Here is a 25,477-nt window from a genome sequence, read left to right as displayed (position 1 = left end):
TTAACATATTTCAAAATAATCATTACATTATAAATTTAATAAAATTTAGAATAAATCAATTATAATTGAATTTATATAAAATTATTTTGTAATACGCTTTTCAAAGCATATTGTTTTGTACGGTTGAAAGAATGAAAACATCTACACATGTTCTAAAAGACTATTGATTATTCCTTGAAAACTACCCTCTTCACAACATAACATAATAACAATTATTTTCTCAAATACATATACTACACAATTTTTACATTATTATGCATGTTAAATTAAATACAAAATCCTTTCAAAAAAAATTTAAATACAAAATTTATTACATAACCATAAATTTACATAATTAACTAAACAAATGCACCGTAATCAGGATCGCCCCTGGCCATGTTTGGCCAGGGCCAGCGCACAGGGCCCCCAACTTTTGGGGGCCCCAAATATTACATATGCAGTATATATGTGCATTGTGCCCCCAAAATTTGGGGGCACTTTTATTAAAAAAAATATTATTGTTTTATATTTATATTTTATATATTAGTGTAGGTGTAATTTATGTATAAAGAAAAATTCTTGGGACTTAATTTACGTATAAAGTTATAGTCCTATAACTTATAGGAATTGAGACGGGCTTATTTGATTATTGTAAAAATTATTATATATAAAGAGTAAAAAATTACTCTTATTCCTATTATAATGCATACAAGCAAGATTTGTATTCACAACGCAAAAATTCGGTCTCACTAATTATTAATTTGAAGTGCGTTGGTTGTGCATTTGACATCCTCAATTTTTTTTTTATTCCGATAAAAGGATGAAGGTATGTAAATAATTAAATATTTTAATTCTTTAATTGTATTCAAAATTTTAAAATTATTAATTCAATAACTAACCATAGCTAGGATTTTTTTTGATTGGTGAATAACAATCTAATTTCTTGTATTTTGATACTACAATTGCAATATCAATTAGTCTAGACTATTTTCATTACTGTTGTTTATCATAAAGAAGTTTTTTAAAGTTAAAGTTGTTGAAATCTTATTTATGATTAACTATGTTGTAAAAAAGACTCAATGGATTAGTGAATAATTTTACATCTAAATATGGCCGAAGAAGAAGAATGTCACTTTACAAATAAAATTTTGAATAATAAAATTTGTATAGACTATTATATATTTTGGTACAATACAATATATCTTTTATATATTTATAATTATACTAAAAAGGGGCGAATGTTAATTTTCGTACAGGACCCCAATTTTCTTAGGAACGGCCCTGACCGTAATATCCATTATTTAGAATCAAACAAAACAACTATTTAAAATAAACAATAGATCATAATATAAACAAACATTATCCAAACAAATAGTTAGAAAAAAAATTAACTTGAAATATATCATAAATTTTAATAATAACAAATTATCTTAGTATCGCGTATATGCCGCATATATGCATGGTTCCAGAGAGAGAAACTAGTAGATAGGTTAAATGAGGTTTAATTTGAATGTGAATCAACAATATAGGGAAGACATAATTTGAAATGGGAAAAAACTAGAGAAGTTGAGAAGATGGAGAAATTTATAACTTAGCTGTAATATTAATTTAAGTGGGAGGGGGGCAAATATTTTGAAGGAACAATAAAATTTTAGTATTCTATAAAATAAATTTTTTAAAAATTAATATTATATATAATATAAAAAAATTGGGGGTGGGGTGCAATGGGAGCCAAGGCCCCCCAAGACATGCACTTGCCTCCGCCACTAAGTATGACATTTGCATGGTGATTCAACCCGACTCGATTTTATTTGTGAGACGGTCTCACACAAGTGTGACTAATGAATCCCAATGATATATACTTCGTGTTTCCTAAAGCTATAAAAATGTTATTTTAATTTCCACTACAAAACTCATTACACAATATTTATTTCCGATGTTGCAATCTTAAAATAGGGAGGAAAACATTTTGAAAAAAATATCAAATAGCTAGGTCACTGAATTTTTACACATTGTGCAATTGAACTATCGAACAAAAAATTGTGTAATTAGACTATTAAAACTCAAAATTGTACAAATAATATTTTTTGCAGGTTACTCCTAATGTAAAATTATCTATAAAAATTATTTTAATTATTATTTTAAAAGAAAAACTAAAAGAAAAAAAAAACAATTTTTAAAAAATTTTTAGAAAAAAGTGGAGGCAGTTATGACGGCCTCCACATTCGTCTACTGTGGATGAAGGGGGAGGCGCGGCCATAGTTGCCCCCACCTTCATCCTGGACGAGGATGGAGGTAGTCATAGCTGTCCGACTCCCTCCTTCATCCGATCTAGAATGAGGAAGCAATCATGACCGACCCCTTCATTTAGATACATATTTCAACTGTATTCAATACTTTTTCTAATGGACATCTTGGACATTTCTAAGTACACAAGTGGACAAGTAGTACAGGACTACAAACTAGGTTATAATATGCAAAATCAAGTATATATTGCTACAGCCAAATAGAGTACAAAAAAAATAAAAATTACTCGAAAATAAAGAGAACTAGTACTTTTAAGAACAAGACAAACATATCATAGTAGAAATAATATCTCATGACGATCACATCATACATAAAAAGAAAATGTCTTTGTACTGCATTCTCATTTTGTGGCTTGTGCAAACATGCTACTTAGCAATCCAAAAAAGAATCCTCCAAGTCGACAGCGAAGATTCAGTTAAAAAATCACACATTAATGCATCAACAAAACTGAAAACCAAGAAGCAAACATGTGCATCCATAGCTACCTCCATCTTCTTCTGAAATTAAAAATAAATGTTTTTTCTTTTAATTTTTAAAAGTAATAATTAAAATAATTTTTTATATATAATATGACATTATAACATCATATTTAAGGGAAACTTGAAAGTAACATGTAAAAAATATTAATTTACACAATTTTTAAATTTTTAATGGTCCCATTGCACACTTTTTTGTTTGATGGTTCGATTGCACAATATGTAAAAATTCAATAGCCTATTTGACAATTTTTCCAAAAATCTTTCAGCAATGGCCTAAATAATAGAAACAAACATTATTAGCACCAAAGTTTCCATGAAGGTAAAAACAGAGAATGAAAAAAAAAAAATATCACCTAAAAAAAAATAAAATAAAATCACTGTCGAGATTGCCGGTGAATATTCTAAAATAAAGTTAAAAAAAAAAAAAATAAAGCTTAAAAACCCATTTTGTTATTTTTGGTCCACTGTGCCGTCCTACTCTCTCTCTCTCTCTCTCTCTCTCTCTCTCTCTCTCTCTCTATATATATATATATATATATATATATATATATATATATATATATATATATATATATATGCGAACCAATCAGCGTGCGACACGTGTCCAGATCTAATGGATTAAAAAAAACGCGGTGACATTTTCGTAAATAATTGAACATCGAAGTGCAAGTAAAATGTATTATAGGGCAAGTAAAATTTATACTGAGCATCAATACGAAGTGCACCTATAGTTATAAGTAGTTACATCTATAGTTATAAGTAGTTGCACCTGTAGGTATAAGTAGGTGCATCTATAGTTATAAGTAGGTGCACCCATGTGAATGAATGGTTGCGTGAAGTGAATGTTAACAAGACAAAATTACATGCACTTATAGGTAAAAGTAGGTGCAGCTATAGTTATAAGTAGTTGCACCTATAGTTATAAGTAGGTGCACCCAGGTGAATGAATGGGTGCGAGAAGTGAATGCATGTTAACAAGACAAAATTACATGCACTTATAGGTGAAAGTAGGTGCACCAATAGTTATAAGTTGTTGCACTTATAGTTATAAGTAGGTGCACCTAGGTGAATGAATGGTTGCGGGAAGTGAATGTTAACAAGGCAAAATTACATGTACTTATAGGTGAAAGTAAATGCATTTTTTAAGTGATTTTACTTGCACTTCGATGTTCAATTATTTACGAAAATGACACTGTATTTTTTTAATCTATTAAATCTGGACACGTGTCATGCACTTATAGGTGAAAGTAGGTGCACCAATAGTTATAAGTAGTTGCACTTATAATTATAAGTAGGTGCACCTAGGTGAAGGAATGGTTGCGGGAAGTGAATGTTAACAAGGCAAAATTACATGTACTTATAGGTGAAAGTAAGTGCATTTTTAAGTGATTTTACTTGCACTTCGATGTTCAATTATTTACGAAAATGACACTGTATTTTTTTAATCTATTAAATCTGGACACGTGTCACGCGCTGATTCGTTCGCATATTCCCTCCTGGGCACTTATTCGCACCTGAGTGCATACCTCTCTCTCTCTCTCTCTCTCTCTCTCTCTATATATATATATATATATATATATATATATATATATATATATATATATATATATATATATATATATATATATATATAGAGAGAGAGAGAGAGAGAGTAAATCTCAATTTTGGTCCACTGACTATTGCAGTTGTGTTAATTGCAACACTTGACTTTAAAAAATGTTAATTTAGTACCTTGACTATGTAATTTTTATCAATTTTGATCATGTCGGCCAAATTACCAGCCAAATGTGACTTTTAATTCATTTTAATTTTTTTAATTTAGGGACAAATTAGTAATTTTCTTCTTCTTCCTTCTTCTCCATCCTTCTTCTTGATTCTTCTTCTCCTGATAAAAATGTCACCAGCCCCTGGAAATTAGCATTCAAACTTGATAATAGCACAGAGCATACCTTTCTTCATAGAACTGGAGTTTATCATGTGCAGACCCAGGTTCTCTAGATGAGTTTTTTCTGCTCTCCTTTTCCTTTTCTAGATGAGAATATTTCTGGCAAGCTTCATTAATTCCAGTTTGGTTTCTGTGAGCTCCATCTCAAGGTCTTCTTTCATAAGCTTGTACTTTTCAGCTTGTTCCTCAATCATCAACTTTAAATCCCTAAGATTTTCTACTTCTAGTCATAGGCGTTTGATTATGCTTTCTGATTCTTGAAGCTGAATCATCAACGATTCAATCTCAACCGTCTTTGATTACAAGTTTGGCCTGTGACATTTTTCTCATGAAAAGAAGAACCAAGAATGGAGAAGAAGAACCAAGAAGAAGGAAATTACTAATCGCATTTTTGGTCCCTCAATTAGTGTCCATTCTGCAATGTCATCCTTAGTTCTCAATTTGAACACATTTGGTCCCTCAATTATTCGACCATTAAGCAGATTTGGTCCTTCTGTCTGTATGGCCGTTTAACACCGTTTAAAGCATGGGTAAAAGTGGAATTTCACATAGCATTGTTTATAATAAGTATGGGAAATTGCACTTTTGGTCCCTCAATTAGTGCCCAATCTGCAATGTCATCCTTAGTTCCCAATTTGAACACAATTGGTCCCTCAATTATTTGACCATTAAGCTGATTTGGTCCTTCTGTGAGACCATCAGTTTAATTAACTCCGTTTAAATCAGGGGTATGATTGAAATTTCACATGAGTAAGAATTGAAAGTAGTCAAGCCATCAACATAGCTGTGATTTCTGGTGATGATGGTCTAGTTAATGCTGTCACCGATAATTATCAAGTATTTCTTGTTCTTGGCAATGGAGATGTATTCCTCGTACATGCCAGCAGTCACGTATACGAGGAAGTAGCCGCCGTCAGACAGAGTGTTGTTGGGATCAGCGGCGACGTCGTCATTAATGGTGGTAAAATTTCCACTCCCATCTTGACTCACAACCACAATGTCAGTCACCAGAACCTGGTCATCTTCCTGAGTTTGCAGGAGCTTTCACCGGCTAACTCTCTCAAAAATTGCCTTCGTTCGTTCCGACATCTTCAGAGGCAAACGCCCATTCCGGAACCCAAGCTGTTTCTTGGTCGGACGCCAAGCTCCGGCGCCGGCGGCCTTCTTCTTCATCGGCACCCACCCTTTAGTGAACAGAGCCAGAGAAACACTAAACAGCCGCGTGTCATTCGCCAGTGGCGCCACGATCCCATTCCTAACGCTCCAAGCCGACGACGTCGCTTGCAGGCTGTCTATACACGTCTACGTGTTGGTGAGAATGGCGCTGAGCAATGTTTGCACGTCGTCGGCTTCCAACACCGGGAGATACCGGGAAGTCCCGTTGACAGTCTTGAAAGAACTGGAGAGATAATCCATGTTTACACCGGCGTGGAACTCGCAATCCTTGAAAGCTCGAACGGCGGTGGTGGTTAACGACTTGGAATTGCGGCGAAGGTACTTCTGGATCAATGACAGAAACTTGCGCGCAGCGGATAAGGATTTGCAAACGGAGAATCATATCGGCCATAGTCATAGACATTGGAAGAAGAGTTGTTGCTGGGGAGAACAGTTTGGCAGTAAGATGGGTAGGGAGTGGACTTGCGAATGGTGGATGCCGAGACATTTCTCGACGGTGGCGGAGCATCTGGCATCTGCGGCGGCGGAAATAACAACCGGGCAGAGAAAGGGGAAAAAATTAGCTTATTATATTCAAGGCTATGTGAAATTTCAATTATATCCCTGATTTAAACGGAGTTAATTAAACTGATGGTCTCACAGAAGGACCAAATCTGCTTAATGGTCAAATAATTAAGGGACCAATTGTGTTCAAATTGGGAACTAAGGATGACATTGCAGATTGGCACTAATTGAGGGACCAAAAGTGCGATTTCCCCTACTTATTATAAACGATGCTATGTGAAATTCCACTTTTACCCATGCTTTAAACGGTGTTAAACGGCCATACAGACGGAAGGACCAAATCTGCTTAATGGTCGAATAATTGAGGGACCAAATGTGTTAAAATTGGGAACTAAGGATGACATTGCATAATGGGCACTAATTGAGGGACCAAAAGTGCGATTACCCCTAAAAAAAATTAAAATGAATTAAAAGATTCCGGTCACATTTGGCCAGAAATTTGATCGGCGTGATCAAAATTGATAAGAATTACATAGTCAAGGTACGAAATTAACATTTTTGAAAGTCAAGTCTTGCAATTAACACAACTGCAATAGTCAGTGGACCAAAATTGAAATTTATTCTATATATATATATATATATATATATATATATATATATATATATATATATATATATATATATATATATATGTTGCGCCCAGGACCGAAATAGGAATGGATTTTGTCCGTCCACGTGTCCAGATCTAATGGATGAGAAACACTGATTTTTTTTAAAAAGAGCGGTGGCATTTTCGTAAATAATTGAACATCGAAGTGCAAGTAAAATGTATTACAAGTGCATGTAAAATGTATTATAGTTGCAATTAAAAATTTACACTGAGTATCAATACGAAGTGCACTTATAATTATAAGTAGTTGCACCTATAGTTCTAAGTAGTTGCACACATAGTTGTATGTAGTTGCACCTAGGTGCATGAATGTTTGCGGGTGGTTTCAGAGGTATTACTACCTGCTAAACACAGATCAATGAATATTAACAAGACAAAATTACATGCACTCATAAGTGAAAGTAGGTGCACCTATAGTTATAAGTAGTTGCACCTATAGTTATAAATAGTTGCACCTATAGTTATAAGCACACCCAAGTGCATGAATATTTGCGGGAAGTGAATGCTAACAAGACAAAATTACATGCACCTATAGGTGAAAGTAGGTGCACTTGTAAGTGGTTTATTTGCACTTCGATGTTCAATTATTTACGAAAATGCCACCGCGTTTTTTTTAAGCTATTAGATCTGGACACGTGTCGCGCGTTGATTCGTTCGCATATTCCTTCCTGGGCACTTATTCGCACTTGAGTGCATCCCTATATATATAATCGCACTCAGGTGCGAATGCTTCACCCAGGCGCGAAATAGGAATGGATTCTGTCCGTCCACGTGTCCAAATCTAATGGATGAAAAACAATGATTTTTTAAAAAAGCGCGGTGGCACTTTCGTAAATAATTGAACATCGAAGTGCAAGTAAAATCTATTACAAGTGCATGTAAAATGTATTATAGGTGCAAGTAAAAATTTACACTGGGCATCAATACTAAGTGCACCTATAGTTATAAGTAGTTGCACCTAGGTGCATGAATGTTTGCGGGTGGTTTTCAGGGCTATTACTACCCGCTGAACTCAGATCAATGAATGTTAACCAGACAAAATTACATGCACTTATAGGTGAAAGTAGGTGCACCTATAGTTATAAGTAGTTGCACCTATAGTTATAAATAGTTGCATCTATAGTTATAAGCACACCCAGGTGCATGAATGTGTGAGTGAAGTGAATGCTAATAAGGCAAAATTACATGCATTTAATCACTTATAGGTGAAAGTAGGTGCACTTGTAAGTGATTTTACTTGCACTTCGATGTTCAATTATTTACGAAAATGTCACCGCATTTTGTTTAAGCTATTAGATCTGGACACGTGTTGCACGCTGATTCGTTCGCATATTCCTTCCTGGGCACTTATTCGCACCTGAGTACATCCATATATATATATATATATATATATATATATATATATATATATATATATATATATATATATATATATATATATATATATATATATATATATATATATACTCCGTATTATATATATAGTGTGCAAATGGAGATTAAAAAAATAAAAAAAGTATTAAAAATATTAAATTTGTTATTCGGGTCCACTGTGCTCTAGGTCTCTAGCTTTCAGTTATTGTCGAACATATGATATGTGAGATGATTCGTCATACAGGATGAACTCAAGATGAAGAAAACGGAAAGAAAACTCTTCTGTATTGATGATGAATAAAGGAGTGAAAAGTTAGAATGCGAAGCGGGAAGTAGCTTAGCTACATATACAAGGACGGCAGTTATAACTGCCACACAGGAAAGAAAAGACAAAAATACCCCTGAGCCTTTAGCCTTTAGAACTGAGCTACACTTTGATCATCTGCTTGGTAAGTGTTCCATTACTTAATGTTCCGCCACCCCCCTGCGTAAGCTGGAGCATGAACATCCTGAAGGCCCAGCTTAGATTAGAAGACATCAAATAAGGGCTTGGACAGGACCTTAGTAAAGCCATCCGCAACTTGCTTGGAAGAGGGAACTGCCAGCAGCTTGATCCTTCCTTCAAGCACTTTTTGCCTCACCACATGGCAATCAATTTCTATATGTTTGGTGCGTTCATGGAAAACATGGTTTTCCCCTATAGCAATGGCAGAATGGTTATCACAGAATAAGGCAATGGGACTGTTGGTGATAAACTGCAGATCAGCTAGGAGATATAGAAGCCATTGGATCTCACACACTGTGGAAGCCAAGGCTCTACATTCAGCTTCAGAAGAGGACCTTGATATGGTTGCTTGCTTCTTGGTTTTCCAGGAAATGAGAGATTCCCCAAGATATATGCAATAGCCAGTTATAGATCTTTTAGTCTCAGTGCAAGTGGCCTTGTCTGAATCAGAAAATCCTTGTAGCTTAATATCAGAAGTGGATGAGTAAAATAGACCTGTGCCAGGAGATCCCTTTAGGTATCTTAGTACCCTATGTGCTGCAATCAAATGAATATCCCTGGGCTTATCTACAAACTGGCTCAGTTGCTGCACTGCATATGATATATCAGGCCTTGTGTTTGTCAGATAGAGGAGCTTACCAACTAGTCTCCTGAACACCTCAGGATTATCAATTGATCTCCCATCAGTCCTGGTGAGTCTTTGGCCTGGAGTGAAGGATGTCTTAGCAGGCTTGTAATACCCACTTTCTTATAAATGCAATTATGCTTAAGTTTTATTAAGTGAAGTCAACAAGTCAAAGCTTCTTATTTTGATATTGGATAAAATTACCAAATTACCCTTCTTTACCCTTAAAGGTTAAGGAACCACTTTAGTCTTGGATAAGCATCTCATTTGAAAGAAGACAAGGAGAGCTAATTAGAGAGAGATAGGGGAAGGAAAAACCTTGAAGCTTGGATCTCCATCTTCTTCAAGCTTAGATCTCTAAGATATTGGGTATTCTAGGTCAGTTTAACCTCTACCTTTTACTCTTTATGAGTTGGGTTTATCTTTGGAGCCCTAAGATTGATTATTTGAAAATATTAGGGATTTTGACAAGGAGTAATTGGGGGAGCTAAATAGCTAATATTTGGATGTTTTAAGTAAGTGTTTATTCCTCTCAAAACTATTTTTACCCTATACTATAAAATAAGCTTGTGTTCCGAATTGTATATTGAAGCTTGAGCTGCGTTTTTTTTTTTGGACTAGAAACGTTGCTATGTAATCTGGACTGGAATTGTTGTGAACTGTGTTTCTGGACAGAAATTATGCTCTTATTTAATCTGAACTGGAATGATCACCAAGTGTAGAGATGGTAGAATGGCTTGTGGTTATTGTGTAGGCAATGGTAGGTCGTGGGTTCCACTCTGCCTGTTAATATACCTTATGTTTATTTTTCTATATGTATTACATGCTTATAAAGTGGATTATTTGTTTAGAGAGAGAATTGAACTCTTAACTTCATGATTATATATATTAAATTGAGTTCTTCCAACTAAGCCATTTCATTTCCTTTAAAATCACTTTGGTTTAATAAACTATTCTATGATTTTTAAAAGAGTTATGTACTAAGAAAATTATTATTTTGAGAATGGTTCATAACTTGCATATTTCTTAGGATTTGATAAACTTATTATCTATTTTGGAAATATGTACTTTGTTATGTGATTTTAAGGAAAGTATTTTTGCTACATCGGGCTCATTCTGAATCGTCGAGTCTTTTTGGACCATTACAACGATAATGGCATGTGTCACAGAATATAATGGTGGTTGTAGGTTGCCAATGGGTCATATGTTAAGGAATGATTTGTGCTTTTGAAAGTATTGTGTTATGAAATATTGTTGATGCCCATGTAGCTAAAGTTTCTTGTTTTGTGAGCTTATGTATAGTATGATGGAGTATATTATGACTTCGATATAGTTTAAAGATCATGTTTTGCATCTAGTTATTGCTCTAAAATTTTTGTATTATATTGGGGTTACTTATTCGGGGTTGAGAGGAGTACCACTTACTGGGCATTAGCTCATTATTTGTATTTTGTTTCCTAATGTTTCAGAGTAGTTAAGGACAGGTGAATAGCACGAGCACAAGTGGTGGGGTCTCGAAGGTGACTTTTGGAAACTAGGAGACTTAGTCCTACTATTGGAGCCTATCACAGATTTTGTTTCTTTTGGATATTCCTGTTGACCATTTGTATTTTGGTAAACCATTGTGCTTGGTTTTTGTGCTTGTAATGCATTTTGTCATGCTAGTCTTGATTGTAAATATTTAATAGTGGTGATTTGTGGAGTTTTTGGGAAGAACTAGTTGTTTATATTTGCCATAAAAGTGAGGAATTATTATGTATTAAAGTGTTGTTATGAAGGTTCCAAGAGGTATGTATGGCTAGGCTTCGTATTGTTACAGGCTTTCGTGTAGCGATACGGCCGGGTCATGTCCTAGAAGCGGGGCGTGACAGAGTTGGTATCAGAGCCTAGGTTTGAATCCTTAGTTGGTCAAGAACTTAAGTTTAAATTTTTGCAAAATTAGGCTTTAACCTAGTGGCTGATAAGTTTAGGCTTTGAGCAAGTTCTAGCTAGGTGTGGATTCCTAAACATTTTGCTAATGTGGCCATACTTTTTCTGTTGTGAATTTAGGGAGTGTTTCTTTACTATGATTAGGAGGGGTGTTCGTACACGTGGTCAAACTCATCGAGGTAGGCCGTCGACAAATGTGTCTCCTATTCGGAACATAGCTGTGGATGCAGGACCATCAAGGAGTCCCCCGGTTCAGGGAGTCAATCCTGGAGCTACTGCGGCCCCTCCTGGTACAACACCTACAGCTACCCCAACTACCTTGCCAAATACACCACCATTAGCTACACAAGCAGATATCAGTGGGATCAGTACTGTTGTAGCTAATCTAATTCGACAACAACAAGGACAACAAGATGTCACTACCCAGTCTTCATATTTCGAAAGGTTTAGGCGAGTGAACCCCCCTACCTTTAATGGTGGCCCAGATCCTACAGCAGCAGAGAGATGGATTAAGGAATTGGAAAAATTATTTGATGCAATGCAATACCCTAACGACGTCAAGGTAGCAGTAGCCGTTCCTTTATTGCAAGGGAATGCTGAGCATTGGTGGGAGGTAGAAAGGGCTGCCCACCCTGATGGTGTTAATTGGCAAGATTTCAAAAGGATTTTCTTTGACAATTTCTTCCCTGACAGTTTGAAGACAATCAAGGAAAATGAGTTTCTGGACTTAAGGCAATGAAGTATGACTGTGTTGGAGTATGCTCACAAGTTTCATGAGTTGGGCCAATTCTGCTTGAGATATATGATTGACGAGAAAGACAAAGCTAGAAAGTTTGAGCGGGGACTAAGACCTGATATTCGAGATAAGTTGTGTGGGACCATCTTCACCACCTACTTGGCTGTGTATATGAGCGCTCTTAAAGCTGAAACCGAATTGAATAAGCAAGCTGAATATTGGGCAAGGAAGAAAAGAGCAGGGCCCAAGATATCTAAAGAAGCTAGTGGTTCTAGCAATAAGAAAAGAGATGTTGGATTTCAAAAAAAGGCAAATACATGTGGATATTGTCATCGATCTCATACCGGTCCATGTCACCGTAAGACTGGTGCTTGCTTTGGATGTGGACAACAAGGCCATTTGATCAAGAATTGTCCCTCCATGAAGAAGAATGAAGCACAGTCGACTCATCCCAAAAGGGCTAATGCTCGGGTTTTTGCCATGACACAGGAAGATGCAGATAAGGTGGACAATGTAGTTGCAGGTATTATTCCCCTAAACACTGTGGATGTTTATGTGTTGTGTGATTCTGGTTCTTCGCATTGTTTTATTTCTGAGAGGTTTGCAAAGAGCTTAAATTTGCAAGCTAAAAAGTTGAGTGAACCTTTATATGTTAGTACCCCGATGGGGAAAATTATGGTGACAGACACTTGGTTTCAAGATTGTCATCTACAACTTAATGGGAGTAATTTGTCAATTGACTTAATTCAACTAGATATGCGGGATTTTGATGTGATATTAGGAATGGATTGGCTATAAAAAAACTATGCCTTCATTGATTGTGCTCGTAGGAAGGTGGTATTTCAAATTCCTGGGCAACCTATTTTTACTTTGGAACACTTTCCTAGGAGTGGGGTGTTGGTTTCGAGGGTGCCATTAAAAGTAATTTCAGCATTCAAGGCTAAGAAGAAATTGAGAAAAGGGTATAGCGGTTTCTTGGCTTATGTAATGGATACCCACCGTAAAGAAGTTAAGTTAGATGATATCCCCGTTGTTAAATAATTTCCGGATGTGTTCCCAGAGCAATTACCTGGATTACCTCCAAATAGAGAAATTGAGTTTGAAATAGAGGTTGTTCCCGGAACCACTCCAATCTCAAAGGCCCCTTACCGCATGGCACCATCTGAGCTACGTGAGTTAAAGGTGCAATTACAAGAGTTGCTTGATATGAGATTTATTAGACCTAGTGTATCCCCTTGGGTGCACCAGTGTTATTTGTGAAGAAAAAGGATGGTAGCTTGCGATTGTGTATTGACTATCGGGAATTAAATAAAGTCACTGTGAAGAACAAATATCCTCTACCTCGCATAGATGATTTATTTGACCAGCTGCAAGGTGCTAAATACTTCTCAAAAATTGATTTGAGATCAGGGTACCATCAATTGAAGGTTAAAGCTAGCGATGTACCCAAGACTGCTTTTAGGACCCGGTATGGCCATTATGAATTTTTGGTGATGCCGTTCAGGTTAACTAATGCTCCTGCCTTCTTTATGGATTTAATGAATAGGGTCCTCAAGCCATTTCTGGACAAATTTGTTGTGGTATTTATTGATGACATTTTGATATATTCAAAGAGTGAGGAAGAGCATGCTCAACATTTGAGGATCATCTTGCATACCTTGAAGGAAAATGAATTGTATGCCAAGCTAAGTAAATGTGAATTTTGGCTTAAGGAGGTATCTTTTCTTGGTCATGTGATTTCTGGAGATGGGATTTCTGTGGACTCGGGTAAAGTTGAAGCAATAACGCAATGGCCGAGACCCACTAATGTCACAGAAATAAGGAGTTTTCTGGGTTTAGCAGGTTATTACAGGAGATTTGTGAAAAACTTCTCATTAATAGCTATGCCATTGACTCGGTTAACTCGGAAGGGTATAAAGTTTGATTGGGATGAGGAGTGTGAGAAGAGCTTTCAGGAATTAAAGGAAAGATTGGTTAGTGCACCTATCTTAACCCTACCATCCGGGGAAGGAGAATTTGTTATTTATAGTGATGCATCAAGAAGAGGATTAGGATGTGTGTTGATGCAAAATGATAAGGTGGTAGCTTATGCGTCCCGACAATTGAAGCCCCATGAAGTTAATTACCCCACTCATGACTTAGAACTAGCAGCTATGGTATTTGCTTTAAAAATTTGGAGGCACTACCTATATGGAGAATCTTGTCAAATATTCACGGACCACAAGAGTTTGAAGTACCTTTTTACCCAAAAGGAATTAAACATGAGACATCGACGATGGTTGGAGCTAATCAAAGATTACGACCTCTCTATTAATTATCATCCAGGTAAGGCTAACGTGGTAGCCGATGCTTTAAGTCGTAAGTCCTCCATGGTTAATGTGACAACAGTAACCACTCAAACCCAATTGTTGAAAGACTTGCAAGATTTAGAAGTTGAGGTTATTTCGCAAGATAAGCAAGGAGGAATTTTGGCAACTATGACTGCAAAACCGGTATTATTAGATCGCATCAAAGCGGCCCAAGTTCTAGATCCCGAGCTGATTAAGATTCGGGAAAAAGTTCAAGCGGGTGACCCAAGAGAGTTCGGTATTCATGATGATGGGTCGCTCTATCTCAAGTCCCGACTATGCATTCCAAATGATGTCGAGATAAGGAAGGATATTTTAAAGGAAGCCCATCAGTCCCACTTCTCAGTACATCCAGGTGCTACCAAAATGTATAGAGATATGAGAAATCATTTCTGGTGGAGTGGTATGAAGCGGGATATTGCTGACTTTGTGGCTAGATGCATGATATGTCAACAAGTCAAAGCTGAACACCAAAGACCTGCAGGATTACTGAAACCCCTAGAGATACCTCAGTGGAAGTGGGAACATATATCTATGGATTTTGTGAGTGGATTACCGAACAGTCAGCAAGGGAAAAATACCATTTGGGTTATTGTGGATCGACTTACTAAGGTTGCACATTTTCTACCCATTAAGAAGACAACTCCATTGAATGACCTAGGTGAGTTGTATGTGAATGAAATCGTAAGGTTACATGGCGTACTTGTTAGTATAGTATCTGACCGGGACTCTAGATTTGTGTCAAAGTTTTGGAGAAGCTTACAACGAGCCATGGGGACTGAATTAAGATTAAGCACTGCATTTCATCCACAAACGGATGGGCAAACCGAGAGGACAATTCAGACCTTGGAGGATATGCTTCGAGCTTGTGTTTTGGATTTCAAGGGTAGTTGGAGTAAATACTTAACTTTGATTGAGTTTGCATATAACAATAGCTACCAATCAAGTATGGATGACACCTTTTGAAGCTTTATACCGAAGGAAGTGTAGATCTCCTTTATATTGGGATGAAGTTGGAGAAAGAAAGATCTTAAGACCAGAACTTGTACAACTCACAGTTGTGAAGATTAAATTAATTAGGGAAAATCGCACTTTTGGTCCCTCAATTGTTCCCAGATATGCAATGTAGTCCTTCATGATCAATTTTGCTAAATTGGTCCATCAAATGTTTCAATTGTAGCCAATATAGTCCTGCTGTCAAATTTGTCACTAACTAGAGTTAATACTATGGACATTTTAGTAACTTCACAATACTAAGTTTTACCCCCAATTTCCTCCTTCATCCGATTTGACCTAACCCAATTTGATGTTGGTATTTTGGAGTAAAAATGGGTGGTAATGGTGAGAATTTTGAATTTTGATGGCAGCCGAGTTCTGCTGACGCAAGTACTGCTGGCGATTACGCTTCTGCCGAGCCTGCTCCAGAAGCTTCTGTCGATTGCGTTCCTGCTGGCCCGAAGTGGACTCCCATTGTTGTTGTCGGAAGCTTCTGTCCGCCTGCCGAGCGGGCATTTCTGTCAATACACCGACCAACTCTTACCACTCTGGTCCGGCGAAGTCCAACTCCAAGACCGTCAAAATCCAACTGTAGATTCTCTCGCGAGTGCTTGAATTGCTGTTCTGTTTTAGTGTTGGCGTATGGTGCTGGTCAACTTTTGATGTTCGTGTGGTTTTAGATCTGGTGTCTGTTTGAGTTTTGATTTTTTGGAGTGTTTTTTTTTAGGATTTGGGTGAGAAATTCTGCTTCCTTGGTCAGTGTATTGACAGAAATCTCAACCACCACTACAGCGGCGGCGGAAGTGGACTCCCGCTGTTGTTGTCGCCTTTGGCAACCAGGCCGCTGCCGCAGCATTGAGGGTTTATCGCGGCGGAGATGCTACAGTTCTCTCCAAATTTTAGCTCCAAAAACACAAGCAAAAGGGTCGGCATCCCGCCTTCTCATCCGTATATGCTTCCCGTTTCACCTTATTCGCAGATCCCGGTGTCCCGGCAAGTAAATCAACAGATGGGTGTCTAGAATTTTAGTACTTCAAGTCCAGTGTCCATAAATTTGGCTGCTAGCAAAGGTGGTGGTTCGATTGGGTTTTTCTGGTGAAGATTGCTTCCAGAGCCTTAAACCTAAATTGATATGTTTTTTGTGACACATCGCACTTGATTTTGAACATTTTCCAGAATTTGCAAATTCCGGCGACCGGTCAGCTACCGGACCGCCGCCAGTCGCCGACGACCACGGCGGCGTTATCGTCACCATGAATTCTGGTGCGAGTGACAAATCTGAAAAGTCAATGTGGGAGGAAGGAGGAAATTGGGGGCAAAACTTAGTGTTGTGAAATTACCAAAATGTCCATAGTATTAACTCTAGTTAGTGACAAATTTGACCGCAGGACTATATTGGCTAGAATTGAAACATTTGAGGGACCAATTTAGCAAAATTGATCATGAGGGACTACATTGCATATCTGGGAACAATTGAGGGACCAAAAATGCGATTTTCCCAATTAATTAAGAAAAGAATTAAAGCCTCTCAAGACAGGCAAAAGAGCTGGGCTGACTTGAAAAGAAGAGAATTGGAATTCAAAGTTGGGGATTTGGTGTATTTAAAGGTTTCACCAACTTGAGCAGTAATGAGGTTTGGAGAGAAAGGAAAATTAAGTCCACGTTACATTAGACCGTTTGAGATTCTGAGTAGAGTGGGTAGTTTGGCTTATGAGCTAGCACTACCACCACAATTAGCTGGAGTTCACAATGTATTCCATGTATCAATGCTACGAAGGTACATTGCAGATCCGAGTCATGTGGTGGAGTATCAACCACTACAAGTTAGGGATGACTTAACATATGAAGAAGTTCCTCTTCGCATTATTGATTGGAAGGAACAAGTGTTGAGGTCCCGAGTAATCCCTTTTGTTAAAGTGCAATGGTCACATCATACCCACTACTACAAAAAAGGGCTTTAACGTCGGTTTTTTGACCCCATTTAACGTCGGTTTTCGACTGACGTCTAGGCAGCAGACGTCGTAAATAATGTTTGACCGACGTCGTATAATTTTTAAATTTTTAATATTAACATACGACGTCGGTTATTAAGAAATAACCGACGTCGTAAAGTTTTAAAAATTATTTTTAGTTAAGAAACGACGTCGTATATTTTAAAAACAAAATAAATTCACATAAGACGTCGGTTTTTATGAAAAAACCGACGTCTTATGTTAACTTTAAAAATTAAAAAAATAAACAATGTCGGTTATTTATAAACAACCGACGTCGTTTATTTTTTATTATTTTTTTAACAATTTTCCACCCAATTAAACCTGTACAGCTTTTACAAATCACAACAATTTTCTTAACCTATCCAGCAATTTGATATTCCTCACAATTAATCAAAACTAATAAATCTTACAATTAATTCAAAAGCAACTCATACCATCAACTAAACAAGTTAAATTTATGGTAATTCTACAATTGATAATATTGATAATAATAATTTCAAACTTAAATTATCAACATCAACTAAACTTCAAGGACTACTTGCCTTGTTCATTCCCTTGAAGTGGTTGTTGAAAATAATTTTCAACATGAATTTCATAACATAATAACCACATTCTTGTTTTATACCAGGTGTTCACATATAAAGAATTCGTAATATCCATTCATTATCTAGTAATTATTTTTTATTAATTAAATTAAATTAATCCATAATTAATAATAAAAACAACTTAATTACCTTCTGATTGCAGCTACAAATTCTTGTCTAGTCATGTGTTTCATCTCCTCCACTTCTTTCTCATAGTTACTGATCTGCATTCAAAAAATACCCAACAACATTAAATTTTCTTCCTCTTTTTTTTCTCTCAAAAATTAAATTAAACGGTCCAAATTAATACTACCCATGCAATGAAAGAACAAAATGTTTACTGGGAAATTAATAGTTGTAGAAGTTCCCCAGTATTTTAATGCAGCAAGATCATAAACCCTAGCTGCTTTATCCTCCTTGTATAGTTCTATCCACCTATATTCGATCATATTATTAAAAAACAAACAAACATTAACCCTAATAATAAAAAGATTATGATTATTAATAAATATACTTTATTTTTTAAAATATGGAGAGAATGTAGAACTTAGAAGGAAAAGCTCACCCAGATACACTATTAGTGATTATCAGATCTGACCAAGTCAATACCAATAAAAGAAAAATGGTTAGGAATCATCAATAACAACAATAATAACAATAATAATTATTATTATAATAATTAAAACTTAGAAAAAGTGAAAATTAAACCTTGACGACCCTTTAGTGATTGCCCTTCCCTCCTGCAACTATTATCCCACAAATGAGCTTCATACCATCCTGTCCATCTATGCTTACAAACTGTCCATCTATGCCTACAAATACATACAACCCGATCGAGATGAGGTTAAAGGCAGCTAAAGTTTTCCCAATAATGGAGATTGCTTGCTTGTAGGGATTAAGACCATGTCCAATGTTATGTAAGCTTCGCCCACTGTTTAATACGGAGTATATAACAGATTAATTTATTTAGTACAGATAAATGTAAACAGGCAACGAGATCCAGCATTCAAGTCTGCTTATATTCATTCATGCCTCCTCCAACGCGACGTTCGGCGAGGCAAGCGACGTCCGGCGGGGCAAGGCGACGTCCGGCGGGGCAAGGGACGTCCGGCGAGGCAAGGAAAGACCGGCGACGCTGTTGTGGCGAGGCGAGGCGAGGCGACGGCTGGCGAAGACGAAGGGGAGGGGGCGACGACCGTGGCGACTAGAAGATGGAAACGGTGGAGTCGACGGTGTGGCGAGCGGATGGAAGAAGATGGAAGAAGAAGATGTCTGTTGTTTGAATGAAGTAGCAGAGGGAGAAGAAGATGGAAGAAGAAGATGTGTGTTGTTTGAAAGAAGTAGCAGCGGCGGACGAAATATTAGGGCTGAAATAACAATACGACCTTGGTTAAATATTGACCTACGTCGTATAGTTAATTATTATTTTTTTTTAAAAAAATAAAGGATACAACATCGGTTATTAAAAATCACCGACGTTGTATCTTCAATATAAAAATTTTAAAAAAAAATCGTAAACTATACAACGTCGGCTACCTTCTAGCCGACGTCATATAGTATATTTATTTCTTTTTTTTTTAATTAATAAGGTACGTTGTCGGTTATAGGTCTACCCGACGTCGTATCTTTTGTAATTTCTTTTTTTTTTTTAATTTATTTTTAAGAGATAAGACGTCGGTTGTTTGAAGAAACCAACGCTGAATGTCTTTTTTTAATTATTATAAATATTTAACGTCGGTTTATTAAAAAACCGACGTTGTATTGGAGACGTTAAATACAATTTCTGTAGTAGTGACCCCAACAGAAGCAACATAGGAAAAGGAAGATGATATGAAGGATAGATATCCTGAACTCTTCAAGTTTGAAGGTAAGTAAGTTTGGAGGACGAAACTTATTTTAAGGTGGGGAGATTGTAATACCCACTTTCTTATAAATGCAATTATGCTTAAGTTTTATTAAGTGAAGTCAACAAGTCAAAGCTTCTTATTTTGATATTGGATAAAATTACCAAATTACCCTTCTTTACCCTTAAAGGTTAAGGAACCACTTTAGTCTTGGATAAGCATCTCATTTGAAAGAAGACAATGAGAGCTAATTATAGAGAGATAGGGGAAAGAAAAACCTTGAAGCTTGGATCTCCATCTTCTTCAAGCTTAGATCTCTAAGATATTGGGTATTCTAGGTCAGTTTAACCTCTATCTTTTACTCTTTATGAGTTGGGTTTATCTTTGGAGCCCTAAGATTGATTGTTTGAAAATATTAGGGATTTTGACAAGGAGTAATTGGGCGAGATAAATAGCTAAGATTTGGATGTTTTAAGTAAGTGTTTATTCCTCTCAAAACTATTTTTACCCTATACTATAAAATAAGCTTGTGTTCCGAATTGTATATTGAAGCTTGAGCTACGTTTTTTTTGGACTAGAAACGTTGCTATGTAATCTGGACTGGAATTGTTGTGAACTGTGTTTCTGGACAGAAATTATGCTCTTATTTAATCTGAACTGGAATTATCATCAAGTGTAGAGATGGTAGAATGGCTTGTGGTTATTGTGTAGGCAATGGTAGGTTGTGGGTTCCACTTTGCTTGTTAGCATACCTTATGTTTATTTTTCTATATGTATTACATGCTTATAAAATGGATTATTTGTTTAGAGAAAGAATTGAACTCTTAACCTCATGATTATATATATTAAATTGAGTTCTTCCAACTAAGCCATTTCATTTCCTTTAAAATTACTTTGGTTTAATAAACTATTCTATAATTTTTAAAAGAGTTATGTACTAAGAAAATTATTATTTTGAGAATGGTTCATAACTTGCATATTTCTTAGTTTGATAAACTTATTATCTATTTTGGAAATATGTACTTTGTTATGTGATTTTAAGGAAAGGATTTTTGCTACATCGAGCTATTTGATTATAAGAACTATTTTGAGTGTTTTGGTCAAATTTATGAGGCAACCTACATTTTATTGTTTGTTTTGTTTGGCTTGGAACGTTCCTAAATGCTCATTCCGAATCGTCGAGCTTGACTCATTCCGAATCGTCGAGTCTTTTGAATTATTTGTTGGAACGTTCCATCCGGCTCATTTTGAATCGTCGAGCCTGACTCATTCCGAATCGTCGAGTCTTTTTGGACCATTACAACGATAATGGCATGTGTCACAGAATATAATGGTGGTTGTACGTTGCCAATGGGTCATATGTTAAGGAATGATTTGTGTTTTTGAAAGTATTGTGTTATGAAATATTGTTGATGCCCATGTAGCTAAAGTTTCTTGTTTTGTGAGCTTATGTATAGTATGATGGAGTATATTATGGCTTCGATATAGTTTAAAGATCATGTTTTGCATCTAGTTATTGCTCTAAAGTTTTTGTATTATATTGGGGTAACTTATCCGGGGTTGAGAGGAGTACCACTTACTGGGCATTAGCTCATTATTTGTATTTTGTTTCCTAATGTTTCAGAGTAGTTAAGGACGAATAGCACGAGCACAAGTGGTGGGGTCTCGAAGGTGACTTTTGGAAACTAGGAGACTTAGTCCTACTATTGGAGCCTATCACAGATTTTTGTTTCTTTTGGATATTCCTGTTTTTGTGCTTGGTTTTTGTGCTTGTAATGCATTTTGTCATGCTAGTCTTGATTGTATATATTTAATAGTGGTGATTTGGGGAGTTTTTGGGAAGAACTAGTTGTTTATATTTGCCATAAAAGTGAGGAATTATTATCTATTAAAGTGTTGTTATGAAGGTTCCAAGAGGTATGTATGGCTAGGCTTCGTATTGTTACAGGCTTTCGTGTAGCGATACGGCCGGGTCATATCCTAGAAGCGAGGCGTGACAAGGCTTAGACTCCAAGAAACCATTTTATTTTAGTATCTCCAAAGCATATTTCCTTTGGCATAGATTGAGACCAGTAGGAGTTCTTAGGGCTTCAATTCCCAAAAAATAGTTTAGCGGTCCAAGATCCTTGATTTTGAAGGCATCATCAACCAGGTGTTTTAACTCTCTTATCTGACCAGAATCATTTCCTGCAACAAGGACATCATCTACATATACAAGCAAAGCAGTGAATGATGTGTTTGTAGTCTTGGTAAAGAGGGAAGGATCAGCTGTTGATTGGTGAAAACCATAATGAAGAAGAGCTCCTGTCAATTTAGCATTCCACTGCCTGCTAGCCTGTTTTAAGCCATACAATGATCTTAGTAACTTGCAGACTTGATTTGGCTTGTCACACTTGAATCCAGGAGGTAAGACCATGTAAACTTCTTCCTTTAAATCTCCATGAAGAAAATCATTATTAATGTCAAGCTGTTGAATGTCCCATCCTCTGGAAATAGCTAAGGCCAAGAAAGTTTTAATGGTGGTCATCCTTGCCACAGGTGAGAAAGTCTCAATGTAGTCTACCCCAAGTTGCTGAGTGTATCCCTTTACAACTAATCTGACCTTATATCTCTCTATGGAACCATCAGCTTTGTGTTTCACTTTATAGACCCATCTACAACCAATTTGTGACTTTCCCTTTGGTAAATCTGTTAGAGTCCATGTATTGTTCTGGACAAGGGCTTCTATCTCAGATTCCATAGCTTCTCTCCATACTTGGTGTTTTTCTGCTTCATGATAGGTTTGTGGCTCTTGAGTGGATGTAATAGAGGACACAAAACTATCAAAGGAAATGAATTTGCTGATTTGATGAGGGGATGTTCTCATCATGGATTGGTAGTGGTAATCATTCAATCTGACAGGGATATTCTTAGTTCTTGCTGACCTTCTAGGCTGATCAGTACAATTCCTTGGTGGATCATTATCATCTGCCATGTCTTCATCATTTATTTCAGGTACATCATTGTCCAGATGTATATCAATGACCATATCTGCATCATTGAGCTGGCCTTCATTGTGAACATGTGTATCACCAATTATTTCACTGCCATGTTCACTTTCTTCAATGACATATCTCTCATTATCAAGACTTCTATCAATATCCTCAGAGTCAACTCTTTGTATGGTTTCTGAGGAGTCATAGCTTGTTCTGTCAGATATAGGAATATTAGGTAAAGAGGGATTATGAGCACCAACCACATTTTCTACTGAGCACTGCTGTTTGAAAGGATAATTTTCCTCATAAAATTTGACATCCCTGGAAACAAAGACAGACTTATTATTAATGTCATATATGACATAACCTTTGACATTAGCTGGATACCCCAAGAAGATGCATTTCCTTGCCCTAGATTGCATTTTGTTTCTCCCCTTTGAGACAGTTGCACCAAAACACAAACATCCAAAAGCTATTAATTGATTATAGTCCACATCATTTCCTGTAAGGACCTTCAAAGGAGACCTGCCATTAAGGATCTTAATGGGCAATCTATTGATTAAATAGGAGGCATGGATGACACAATGACCCCAGAATTGAACAGGTAATCCAGACTGAAAACTCAGGGACCTTGCAACATTCAAAATGTGTTGATGTTTTCTCTCTGCCACCCCATTTTTTTGGGGGGTATATGCACAAGATTTTTGGTGAGTGATTCCTTTGTCATTGTAGAAGGCACTCATCATAAACTCAGTCCCATTGTTTGACCTCACAACCTTGACTTTGGCTGAAAATTGTGTGCAGACATAAGTATAAAAATTCTAGAATGCAGACTTAACTTCTGATTTATTCCTCATCATGTACAACCAGGTGAACCTGTTGTGATCATCAACAATAGTTAGGAAATAATGATCTCCTTTAAGTGATTCTACTGCAAATAGCCCCCAAACATCCATATGAACCAAGTCAAAACATTTGTCAGCTTTAGAGTTACTAATAGGAAACATGGACCTCTTGTGCTTAGCAAAATGACAAACATCACACACAAAATTGGAATGTTTATGAAGATCATTATGCTTTATCCCATTCAAAAAAGGTATTTTATTAATAGGGTAGTGACCAAGTCTGTTATGCCACAATTCAACAGACAGACTATTACATTGTTTACCACAATTATTATCAAAATGTTGTGAACCCTTCTTGATTGGGGGACTATTGATCAGATACAGCTCATTCTCTTCTATAGCAAAACCATCCATCATTCCATGATTCCCCTGAATAGCACAAGAGTCAGCATCTAAAACAACTTTGAAACCAAAATGTTTAGCTAACCTGCTGACATATATAATGTTGAAGGTGAATGAAGGAATGTATAAAACATTCTTGAGGGCTATGTGATTGCTAAGCTTAATCTGTCCAATGTGTGTGACCCCCACTACATTTCCATTAGGCAATTTGACAAAGATTCCTAGGACTCTTTGAGAATCCTCAAAGTATTCCATAGAGCAAGTTATGTGATCTGTGGCTCCTGAATCCAATATCCAAACAGTAGGTGAATCCAAAATGGCATTAACAGTATGAGAGTGAGAGATAAACATGCCTTCAGTGGAATTATTTGTTGAGTTTCTGAAATCTGATCTCAATCCAGGATTAGTCATTGACACAGCAGCATTGGATGAGCCCTGACTTCCCTTATTCTGGCCTTGCAGAAGGGATAATAACCTCTGAAACTGGTCATTGGACAATCCAATATCTCCCACCTGGTTCACAGAGGTGTTAGACAGTTGCTGCACTTCTTGTACTTGCTTATTTTTGGATTTATAGACTGCAACCCAACTAGGTGGATATCCATGCTTCTTGTAGCACTTTTCAATTGTGTGACCAAGCATCCCACAGAAGGTGCACTTGGGAACATTTTTCCCTCCATTATTGTTAAATTTTCTTCTTCCATTGGAAGCTGAAACAGCTACAACAGACTGTTCTTCCTCAGAGTTGGTTTGGTTATTTTGAATGGCATTAGACTGTACAAACTCACTACGCTTCTGAGATATAAAGTTTCTGAATTTTCTTTCCACTTTCAGAGTCATGTTTAGGACTTTCTCCATGTCAGGCATTGGGTCCATTATAAGAACTCCTGATTTAATGGTCTCATACTCATCATTTAGTCCCTCTAGGAACCTAATTACTTGATCATCTTCTCTTTCTTTCTGCATTCTAGCCATAAGTGTACAGGAACACTTAGGTGTACATTCACACAGAAGTAAGGGCCTTAATGCATTCATCTGTTGCCACAATGCATTACACTTAGTGAAATACTCATTCACTGACATACTGCCTTGAACATTTCTAAAGATCTCATTCTGGATTTCTGAGATTCTATGGGAATCAGACTGTGCGTACCTCTTGTTCAAGGCTTTCCAGATGTCAGATGCCTTGTCGAAGTACATGATGCTTTCTACAATAGCCGGATTGAGGGATTTCAGAATCCATGAGCAAACAATCCGATT

At 36.6% G+C, this 25,477-nt stretch overlaps 3 protein-coding genes and 1 pseudogene across 3 annotated transcripts; 2 read left to right on the top strand and 2 right to left on the bottom strand.

Annotated features, from left to right (window-relative positions):
• Window positions 1-5,427: 5,427 nt before the first annotated feature.
• Window positions 5,428-6,401, bottom strand: LOC109160434 (annotated as a pseudogene).
• A 5,213-nt stretch (window positions 6,402-11,614) lies between these two features.
• Window positions 11,615-12,232, top strand: LOC109160433. The gene has a single exon (XM_019308732.1). The coding sequence runs from the start codon at window positions 11,630-11,632 to the stop codon at window positions 12,230-12,232; it is 603 nt and encodes a 200-aa protein (XP_019164277.1). The 5' UTR covers window positions 11,615-11,629.
• Window positions 12,233-12,235: 3 nt separating this feature from the next.
• Window positions 12,236-13,027, top strand: LOC109160432. The gene has a single exon (XM_019308731.1). It carries the CDS (start codon window positions 12,236-12,238, stop codon window positions 13,025-13,027), a length of 792 nt encoding a protein of 263 aa, XP_019164276.1.
• A 3,745-nt stretch (window positions 13,028-16,772) lies between these two features.
• LOC109160431 lies at window positions 16,773-25,417 on the bottom strand. The gene is made up of 7 exons (XM_019308730.1): window positions 24,139-25,417; window positions 22,066-23,757; window positions 18,883-18,963; window positions 18,717-18,744; window positions 18,493-18,586; window positions 18,302-18,375; window positions 16,773-16,851 (listed from the first exon to the last, which is right to left on the bottom strand). The coding sequence occupies exons 1-7, from the start codon at window positions 25,415-25,417 to the stop codon at window positions 16,773-16,775; spliced, it is 3,327 nt and encodes a 1,108-aa protein (XP_019164275.1).
• Window positions 25,418-25,477: the final 60 nt, after the last annotated feature.

The sequence above is a fragment of the Ipomoea nil genome, unplaced genomic scaffold (genome assembly GCF_001879475.1).
Source record: "Ipomoea nil cultivar Tokyo-kokei standard unplaced genomic scaffold, Asagao_1.1 scaffold2847, whole genome shotgun sequence".
NCBI lineage: Eukaryota > Viridiplantae > Streptophyta > Magnoliopsida > Solanales > Convolvulaceae > Ipomoea > Ipomoea nil.
The sequence above is the reverse complement of the archived record's forward strand: the minus strand, read 5'-3'. Positions and strand labels throughout refer to the sequence as shown.

Coding starts and splice junctions, on each gene's coding strand:
- LOC109160433 (XM_019308732.1), top strand. CDS start 11,630: ATGATTAGGAGGGGTGTTCGTACACGTGGTCAAACTCATCGAGGTAGG.
- LOC109160432 (XM_019308731.1), top strand. CDS start 12,236: ATGACTGTGTTGGAGTATGCTCACAAGTTTCATGAGTTGGGCCAATTC.
- LOC109160431 (XM_019308730.1), bottom strand. CDS start 25,417: ATGTACTTCGACAAGGCATCTGACATCTGGAAAGCCTTGAACAAGAGG. Junction 23,758..24,138: donor ACATTTTGATAATAATTGTG/GTAAACAATGTA, acceptor CACAATTTTCAG/CCAAAGTCAAGGTTGTGAGG. Junction 18,964..22,065: donor AGCCCTAAGAACTCCTACTG/GTCTCAATCTAT, acceptor ATGTATTTGTAG/GCATAGATGGACAGTTTGTA.